Raw genomic sequence first — 10,735 nt, 5'->3', positions numbered from 1 at the left:
TACGACAGGCGACGTCAGACGAAAGTGAGGTTGTAGTAGCATGCGGTGGTATATGTCAGCAGGTACATTTGGTTTGCTTTGTTGTGATCAAAAGAGGGGGATCGTCATTGGGAGGTCAAACCAAAATGAGGTCAAAAAATACATTGTAAAAAAAACTAAGAGTTGAAAAAGTATATAGCTTAAGACATATAGAAAGACAGAAAGAGGCTGCGGTCTGGTTTGTCCTTTGACCATCATTACAAAGATCATTTTCTTTTTCAGTCTTTTTGGTTGGGGTTATGGTTTTGTTTGGGTTATTGTTTTTTGCATTTATTATAGTGCATAAGCACATACTAATACTATTTATGACTAATACTGTATGTGTAATGATCCAATATGTGTCTGTACTTATCACCATGACCAATCAGTTGAGCCAATGAAAACTGATATGCAATCAAACTCAAATAAACGATCATTATAAAAGTTCTGAATGCACTGGCTGAAATATAACCAGAAATCAGAATCAGAATCAGAATAGGCTTTATTGGCCAAGTTTGTTACCCTGGAAATCCAGAATTCTCGGAAGAGCACAATTTGTCTCTGCAAGATGACAATGAGGCAATGAGTAATGATGCACGTTACTTTTACCCCTTGCGAGTAACCAATCACATCGGTGTGTCTGATATAGGTGGGCCAGAGGCAAGCTAAACAGATGATGACAGCGCTGCAACGAATCAGTCAGTAAACACTGGTCGTAGTGTTATCCAATTGCGTGCAGTGAGATTTTCAAATGCATGCTTGGTGCCGCCCTTTGAGTTGGGCCACTTTCATTATTCGTGGCCAGACCCTTAATCTTTCTAGATTTCCAGGGTCTGGATCTCCAGGCTACAAGTTTGCATAAACAAACAAGAAATTTGACTCCACTTAATCTTTGCTCTCAAAAGTACAAAACTCACTTAATATACAAAGAATAAAAACAGAAAGGTCAGTAAGAGATGTACTTGTTGTCCCATGGTCATGTACATCTCAACAGACACAGGCAAGGTACAATATAGGGGCAGCCGTGGCCTACTGGTTAGGGCTTCGGGCTTGTGACCGAAGGGTTGCCGACTCGATCCCTGACCCAGTAGGAAAAATGTGGGTGGGGGAAGTGGTTGAGCACTGCTCTCCCATGCCCACATCCACGGCTGAAGTGCCCTGCTGTAGCAGGCAGCTCACTGCTCCGGGTTAGTGTGTGCTTCACCTCATTGTGTGTGTTCACTGTGTGCTGAGTGTGTTTCACTAATTCACGGATTAGGATAAATGTAAAGACCAAATTTCCCTCATGGGATCAAAAGAGTATACTTATACTATACTTAAATACAAAATAGAAATGTACAATAACAAGCGGGAAGGAATAGTGCAATATCAGTAAAGTCTAAGATTTAAGATTTTAAAATAAATAGGCTATAGCGCAAGGGAGTTCAGTGAAATGGTAATATTAATAACAAGGAGGACTGAGATATGGGGTATCTCACACATATTATGTGATATGTCTTTATTGGGCCCCTCAATCATATACCATGGGCTGTTATTCACCCCTAATATATGAATAAGGGCCCTCAGTCAAATTACACAGGTCATGCTGTGATATCATAATCATGTGTGACAATTATGCTTTTTTCGAGCAAGATGACTTAAATATGTTGATGGTTAGCCTATATCATATTTATCTGTCCATTTATTTCCACAAAACCTTAGCATAACACGTCCGGTTCACTCCGATGTTCCTGCTTCACTGCTGCTAGTCCTGGCCGATGGACGGTGACGGTCTTACCGTGGATACCGCGCTTCGCGGAAATCATGCTGTAGCAGGGCTATCGCTGCCTGCAGCTATGACTAATGACTGTTCGGAAGCTCAAACAAGAAAATTCCCCAACATTCCGACGGTCAGTCGAGTGGCGAAGATGATAGCCTCCTACGATGACATTCTTATAAAGAGGACTGCTAGGCTACTCCCAGACTAGCACGGTGGTGTGGCCAAGGAGCAGTGACCGTATGATACTAAAGTGGATAGTAGTGTACGTTTCACCAAACGTGTTTCAGGAATCGGGGAATAGTGGAGCAGATAAGCTTAGGTATAAAAGGTAGGCTACTGTGCATTTTATTACTAGGCTAAAGCATGACATTTTGTCCAGTGCTTTTAGAGGCGGTACACTTAATTTTCAGACGTGGGGCCAAAACCCCTAGTTAGACATCTCAAAAGCTAATAATTGGTCATTATTTTCGCCCAGACCCTCTGGGCACCCCAAACTTGATCCAGGCTCTCCAGGCGTTTCCCCGAGGATTTGGCCGTGGATAAATTGGGAGGTGTTACTAGACTCCTATAGGAGCACATAGTAGACTCCCTATACTAACTATCAATGGGTTGTAATGGGAAGTATTGACAGCTTGTGATTATAGTGAGATTTAACCTTAGTAATGTCCTTGCACAACTGCTGACTTATTATTTGGAATAAAACAACATCCATTTTTTTTATATAGATAGATAGATTTTTGTAGAAAAAAGAAACACCTTGCAATTGCCTTAATGATATGGCATGTTGTGGTCTCAGGATGGATTGGCTGTAATGGTGAAAGCCTCAGTACTTGCTGTGATTTGCTCTAACAGCACACTCGGTGTAACCTGTAACCCTTTTCAGTTATGTTCATGTTGGTGTGCCTTTATCAGTTTCACCAGTTTTCATCAGTTTTTAACAGTTTCACCCTCTGATCCAAACTGAACTGCAGTAAGATATGTTTGTGGCTCACATGCAGTTGCCACAGCCAGATTTAAAAAAAACAAAAAAACAATAAGACCTACTCCAGGGGGGTATTCCATCAACCTCGCTAAAGGCCAAACCTGGCTTATTTTGATAAGTCTCGCTAATTTTAGTGAGAAGTCCGTTCCATTAATGAGGTTAACGTGAATCCCAGCTTGGTAACCATGGGAATTTATGCCACAGAACTAACCTGCTCCGTAGCAGGTTAACTTTCAAGCTAAATTAAGCTGTGTTGCAAAAAAAAACAATCAGTCGGGAAAACGAGTCCAAAAAGATGGTTCCGTCAACCTGTGCTGGTCCAAAAAGATGGTCTCGTCACCTACAGCCTACAACTTCAAAAATAGAAGTAGGCCTATAGAAATGTTTTTTTTCCGACAGTGCACCAAGCATGGATTTACACATTCACTACCTCCAAAGAATGTATGAAGATTACAGGGCTGCCAACTTTTCAAAAAACCTTGGAGTGAGATTTGGTGGGGCCAACCAAAATTTTGCTGCGGAAATTTTTGTTTGGCTCGTTCAGCATTATACCATACAGTAAAAAAAAAAGTACATTGGTTCTCAGGTGTAGGGACCAGGGTCCCAGAGTTAAATTAACATTGGTATCAAAGGGATCTAGCCTAATGCTAGGACCATGGGCGATGGAGGCATTCTGAAAGTGGGTGGGACATTTCAGTGGGGGGTATGGGGGTCCTCCCCCAGAAATTTTTTTTTGGACTAGATGCAATTTCCTGAATTCTGGTACATTTTACCAGGTTATTTAGATACTTCTATATAACAAAATAAAGCCAGCCTACGAAATTAATAAAAAGTAAATCATGCATAATTTAAAAATAACTCAATATATAGGCTACTTGGCTACGCAATAAGGTTTCCATTACAGCACTGCGGACGTTCAATGAACGCATGAAAGCGGATAAAGTAAATTAAATATCAAACTAAAGCGAAAATGTCATGCTTTTGAAGGCCTACCATTGTGCAGTCTAGCTGTGGTTAGTGACGTGATGCTGTTAATGGGGAGTTTTACATAAACCTATAGGTTATTATTTATTTGGCGTACAAACAGCACTGGTATTTCGCACGGCAATAGTGGGGGGGGGGGGGTCCAAACTAACAATTTTAAAAAGTGGGTGGGTGTTTTGTAAGAATTTAAGAAATGTTTGTATATTTTAACTTTTAAATGCATCAATCTGGTGCACTTTTAAAAATAAATTCAGAGGTCAGACTTGCTTATTTTTATGGAAATATTTGTGCTGTAGCCTAAGCTATTTTGCACTTCAGAATTATAACCATGCATACACAGGTGGAATAGTTATGGTGATATTGCAATAAGTTCATAACCACAAAAACATATGGTCCATTTCACAGTTCAGAAATGTTCAGCACTCCATGAAATTATGCAGAAGTGGTCACCTGTGTTTTTCAGCTAGTTCATTTAAGATAATATATTGGTCATTGTAATGGCCATAGCCTACAGGCTATTCCTTTTTCAGGATGTACCCATATCTGCATGATGTGAATGTTTGCATATGGCTTATGTCAGGCTTTATATCAATATTTGTGTCTCCTTATTTTATTTTCTTTATATTTTTGCATTAATGTCACTAGGAAGCATGCCAATATAAATATATTCATTTATCTGTAATGGGATTGGCTGGAACCTGACAATATAAGAACCATGATGGTGGGATAATCTATGGCTGAGCAATTTACAAAAATGTATGTAGGCCTACTGACAAATAGTTTACATTAGAATACATTATAATTTCGCCCCAATGAGGCTATGTAGAAATGTGTTGCAATTTCAAAACCGGATTACTCAGGAACCACTTATTGCACAGAGGCATGCTTTATATCCTCGTATTCGGTACGGTTTGCTGTTTATTGTGATATTGGGTTTGCCACGTGTTGTGTGAAGGGTTAGTGAAATATTAAACCGAGAGTAATGGGTGTGCACTGTGTGCAAAATCCAAATATGATTAGCCTAAATTGCACCTCGGTTCAATGTTAATTTTCTCACGAACCATTTATCACAGCAACTTGGCGCTAATATCATTGGAAAGCTTAGATTCCGCACGTTCACCTGATGTGTGATATCATATGTATAGGTTTAGTTTAGTTGAACCTCATCTGCCAGGTATTTGACCTACCAGGTTGACACTTCAGCGTGAAAAATACTCAATAATACTCAAAGCATACCTGAAGCCGGGGAAATGCGGGGGGAAATGCGCCTGGGACGGCTTCTGAAGTATATCGCAAATGAGAGAAAATTTAGAAAATTCCACAGACAGGGGGTGCTCTTGAACCCTCTCACCGTCTCTGAAAGCGTAACCGTGGCTCAACAGGTAGATCTATAGATAGGCTAAACTCATTGTTCAGGCATCTGACCGACCGGGTTGACACTTCAGCGTGAGAAATCGGGGGTGTGGCGTGTGAGTGTGTGAAACTAATCAAATGCGTGTGTCTCACGGCCAATGCGTGAGAGTTGGCACCTATGAGATTATACGATTAAACATGTTTTAACTTCACATGTGGTTCTAGGAATCGTGCTACTCTGTGTCACTTACGTTCGGTGGTGGTGTAACGTGCAGCGAGACGGTATAGGAAAAGAATTACATTCTTGCGTGTTCGCAGGTTCGCTTCCCATACGAAGTATTAAGGCTACATTGTTTATCACCTTGATGATGGCATTTTTAGTTATAATCTTTGATGAAAGACATATGTCTACTGCTGATAAAGGGTCATGCACATTTGGTAGGCTGTTCAGTGACATATCTGATGCAAGCCAAAGGATAATTGTTCTGTTGCCTAGGCAGCGAATAATTAAAACTGCTTCATGTGTCGACGATTGTTCATGAATGTCAAATCAACTGTGTACCATACAGATCCAAAACTAGGCATACATTGAATTGAAAGCCATTGCATTTCAGATCATTTTATTTCAAACACTTTGGGACTTATGGGAGACAATAGGCTATTATGTTGATACTAATTTATTTTATGACCACCTACACCTAGACAATAATTTGGAGTGAACTCTTTTAATATAAGAACGTAGGCTATAGATAGTTTTGAATATATGGCAAAGTTGTTTTTGAGTTTATACTATTTATTCATTCACTCGTTTTGTTCAAGCATAGACTGTAGGCTATAGTCTATGTGTTCAAGAGTGAAGCCAATCAAACTCGCAATTGATTTCAAACCATTAGCATTGTTGTTTTAAATGTATGCTTTGATTATTCTGCGATTTCTGTAGGCAATCAATTTTTTTCTCTCGATGTTAAATTTGATGACTTTCGATGACAATCCTGTAGATGGCGCTTGCCTATCGAACAGAAATCATCTAGTATTGTCTTAATTTTACTACATATATCGTCAATCTACTGTTTTGGTCTACTTTTCTACCTCGTGCACGAGCAGAGATGAAGCTGAACTAAACCTCGCTTGAATAAACGAGGCCAAGATGCCGCTAACTTGAGTTAATGGAACGGCTTCAGCCCCAAGTGAAAGTCTACTCTAGTTCAAGCCGGGCTATTTCTGTTAAGCGCCGCCTTCATTAGCGAGGTTGATGGAATACCCCCCAGGTGCTCCGGTCTCCAGGGGAGATAAGAGAAAGGGTGGTGCCACCTGTAGAGTGGTAAACAAGGAATGGTGGCTGTGTGCTTTTCGGCTATGAACGTGAGAGTTCAATTGTCAATTGTCTGATTGTGTGTGTGTGTGTGTGTGTGTGTGTGTGTGTGTGTGTGTGTGTGTGTGTGTGTGTGTGTGTTATTCATCTAAACCTGTTAATATGGATTTTGCAGATGGAGACCATCCAAAAGTGTGCCTTCCTGCTCTGGGTCCTTATGTTTGCTTTAGCAAGATCGGAGAATGGTAAGTCACCTTTCTCAGAATCTCTTTCCACTTTAAATACATTTGTCAGAATGAGTAAGTGTTTATACAAGCTATAAGAACAATGTATTTGTTTCTTAAATATATAATTTATAAACAAATAAACCAGAGCCTCACCTCTAGTGAGTCTCTAAATGTCTAGAAAGTTTTCTAAAACTAATAGTGCCGGTCCTTGATTGTGATTGGCTGAATCACGTTTGATGCCGTTGTAAAATGCAGCATATACACCTTGACTGCATTTCTATATACCTGACTGCGTTCTATATTACTGCGCTACCATAACTTGATATAAAAGTTAAAGTAGCTGTGTCTCGATGTTGCTTGGCAACCATTCAGATAGAGGAAATATATTTCTTGGCGGAAGAGTGATTATCTATGAATAAATCAGTTCCATTTCTAGTTACTGTGCCTTAACTTTATGAAACTTTGACAGGTATTTATAGTAACAGTTTTAGAAAAGGGTCATTCCACGTCAATTCAACCAGGGCCCACGCACTTAGGTCTCAAAAAATTCTGAAATTACCAGGTGTACCTATGTTACCCAGGAGACACACTGTAAAATTACTCTTATGTAAGATCAATACTTTCCAAGATACAGCCAGTTTTACAGGGGGAGGGGGGTGTCAATTTTGTTCGGCCTCTTTTTTTTGTCAAAGCCCACAGCGCAAGAACTAAACCATGTAGGAGGCTCACATTTTGCATGCTGGTACATAAATAGGAATAGTATGTAGCAAAATCGTCACGTTTGGTCTGGATAATCCTGCATGGTCATAGCTGTCTCTCAAAGTTGATACAACTTTTATTGAAGTTTTTGGTTGGGCTCTGTTTAAGCCTTCAGAAGACATATTTGTACTCAACATAGGCTCTTGATTTGATTTATGTTCCTTACTGAGATAAGTAGAAACACTTATCCCTTCAGGGTCTGAACAGCAAACCTTACACGTCTAAAAAATCATTGTGGTTCTCATTTTCAGAGCACCCAAACACCTTGTGGGAATATACAAAGATTTTTAAAATATTTTTTTCTTTATTCTCCATGATCTTTTCTTTTTAAAAACACCAATTTGACTTGTCTTATGCAAATCTTTCTTTTTCACTTTCCACCCTGAACATGGGCAAAATGCACCATTTTACATGCTGAAGTCAACATACAATAATGGTCCAATTTACTGACTTGCATGAGAGTATGTAACAGTGACGTTCAGTTAGATAGCTTTGTTGTACATTTACATAGACTTCCCCTGTGCAGTGCCTGTACGCTACAGTTAACTGTCTCTTGCTTAAAGATATTTGTTTTAATAATGAATTATTATTACAGAGATAATGACACTCAGAAGTACAGAGTCAGTGAGCCCTCAGTGCCATGAGCACACCTCCTTGTCCTGCAACATCACCTCCCAGGATGAGCCCACCATCTTCCTGTTTGCCTGGTTTGCTCCCAATAAGACAGCTCTGTGTGAGCTAAAGGAGGGGCACCTCAGCACCCATAACGGAGTGAACTGTGTCGTCAAAGGTCAACAACTGGTCCTGACCATTCGTCACACAAAACCAATCCACCAGGGGCAGTATGTCTGTAAGCTGCGCTCCAATTTAGGAGTAAAGAGTGCATTCACACACTTGAAATTACAAGGTTGGTATAAAATGCATACATTACAGTAAATACATTGAGCATTACCAAGGTGTTTCCATGGAACCAAAATAGTCATTAAAAAAAAACAAAGCATGGTGGATTTTGCATGTCAGATGTATAAGTATAAGTATATATACTTTTTTGATCCTGTGAGGAAAATTTGGTCTCTGCATTTAACCCAATCAGTGAATTAGTGAAACACAAACAGCACACAGTGAACACACAGTGAACACACAGTGAGGTGATGCACACACTAATCCCGGCGCAGTGAGCTGCCTGCTACAACGGCGGCGCTCGGGGAGCAGTGAGGGGTTAGGTGCCTTGCTCAAGGGCACTTCAGCCGCGGCCCACTGGTTGGGGCTCGAACCGGCAACCCTCCGGTTACAAGTCCAGAGTGCTAACCAGTGGGCCACGGCTGCCCATAAATAGAAACGGCTGTTAATCAATAGAAAAGGATACTGTTTCTGTAGAGCAACTTGAGACGTCAAAATCAATTGTTCTGGGGCTAAATTAAAAAGAAATTAATATGTAATTGAAATTGATTTGAATTCAATGAAACGCTTGTTCGCTCTCTGGTGAGTGTAACTCCTCCACCTCTGTACCTGTCAGTGTGCCACCACAGTCTCCATGTCCACAGCCGTGATGGAAACTCGACGTGCCGCGCCAGAGGCGTCTACCCAGAGGCCCACATCCACTGGTTCCAGGGGTCCAAGAACCTGACCGACTCCTCAGTGGCCCACCCCAGCGTACGGGACGAGGACGGCACCTATGAGATCACCAGCACGCTTCTCCACCGACCCCACTCCACTCTGAACTGCTCCCTGTGGAGGCCGAGCTCTGGGAGATACCTCAGCAGCACAAGGACGCGTGAAGAGATGACGCCTCCAGAGGGAGTCAGAGGGAGCTCCAGCAGTTATGGAGGCACCAGGACGACTGTGGCCCTTTTTGCAGCAGCACTCATTCTGTTGTGAAAACTGTATGCACTGTGCATTAAAGCGGCAGTTGGCAAGATTTTTTAATCATATTCACTGAAACCAAACACTATGCTCCGACAGAACAACATAAATCAGCCGGTTTTAGAAAAAAAAACTGCACTTCTACCTCCACCTAGAGCCTGTTATTTGTTTTGCAAAAATCCACACTCAATCACAGTCTGGTGCGCACTGACAAGTACAAATTTTATGAGCGGGTGCTCGGTAGTGGGGGAGGGGCATGAGAGTTGTAAACATTCAAAATTTTGGCTGTCCCCTCAATCTGTCAGACTTGCCAACTGCAGCTTTAAATGACTTAGGGTTCTGATGTCTAGGAAAGTAAGTACTAAGTAGCATGTGACATTATGAACTGCTACCAAGTCTGTTCTCATACTGTCTCAAGAGACCAAGAACCGCTCTCAGCTCTTATCTGTATGCTGTACGCAGTATCTCAAGGGAAGTAAGAGATTACTGGAGTTGGTCCTGGGGATTTGAAGTTGAAGTTTTCTTTTTTACTGTACAACACTGACCCCTGCTGTTCATAAAGTGTACATGTATTTTGATAAAACATAATTTCTGATTTATATTGTATTTCTAATAAAAAAAAAAAGACAAAACCCTGTTCCCACCTGATTACATAAGTAGTCTACAGTAGAAATCACAATGATGCCTTTAGATTGTAAATTTAGTTATTGGTTAATAAGGCACCCAAAAAAGTTTTTTGACCTTAACATAACATTTCCAAAATAATTTTGATGACACATAACCTTATAACATGACAGACGGCACTTCTGACATTGTCTGAGTGGCCCTCTGTAGACGATTATCGACCTAGTTTCGGGTAGGAAACTGCCCCACCCCCTCTGAAATCGAAACGCAAAAGAGCTGCTATGCTACAGAAATTTGGAGATCTTTTGCTACAGACTGCTGTTGGTGCATTCCCTCTATATTATATCAGTTTATGTTCATACTTTGTTGTAAAAGATGCATATTTCATTTGTTTATTATTATTATTGTGCTTCTCAACCAGAGGGGACCTCAAGAGCAAATCTTGTTAAGGTGCCTTTAAGTGCATGTGAACTAACAAGTGGAACCAAGTTGCACACTAAAGAGGCAGAAGACATCCAGTCCTGAGTGCCACATGACAGCACATACAGAATTTAAATAAGTGCCTTTCCTAACTTTCACTTTTGGTCCATCAAAGAACACAGTGCTTAGTTCAGCAAAGTGGGCCCTCAGAACAGTCCCCTCCAATGCTCCTGGTCTTAACACCCATAACAACAAAACTGCCATGGCTCAGAAACCAGAAGTACAAAAGAAGTGAGATGAAGAGAAAGGGGGAAAGGAGCAAACATAAAGTAACAAAGAGCCTGTAAAATCAGAGTGCTTCTTGATTTGGGTCAACTCAGGTTCAAGTAATATAGTGGACTTACTATGTCCAACCTCAGAAAGCCTGGACAGGC

General features: G+C 40.8%; 1 protein-coding gene across 1 annotated transcript; it reads left to right on the top strand.

The window, feature by feature from the left end:
• Positions 1 to 6,384: 6,384 nt before the first annotated feature.
• On the top strand, positions 6,385 to 9,856 carry LOC121719313. Its single transcript, XM_042104790.1, has 4 exons — positions 6,385 to 6,458; positions 6,584 to 6,653; positions 7,990 to 8,301; positions 8,911 to 9,856. Exons 1-4 carry the CDS (start codon positions 6,429 to 6,431, stop codon positions 9,270 to 9,272), a joined length of 774 nt encoding a protein of 257 aa, XP_041960724.1. The 5' UTR covers positions 6,385 to 6,428; the 3' UTR covers positions 9,273 to 9,856.
• Positions 9,857 to 10,735: the final 879 nt, after the last annotated feature.

Source organism: Alosa sapidissima, chromosome 9 (assembly GCF_018492685.1).
Source record: "Alosa sapidissima isolate fAloSap1 chromosome 9, fAloSap1.pri, whole genome shotgun sequence".
Lineage (NCBI taxonomy): Eukaryota > Metazoa > Chordata > Actinopteri > Clupeiformes > Clupeidae > Alosa > Alosa sapidissima.
Note: the sequence above shows the minus strand (reverse complement) of the source record. Positions and strands in the feature narration are given on the sequence as shown.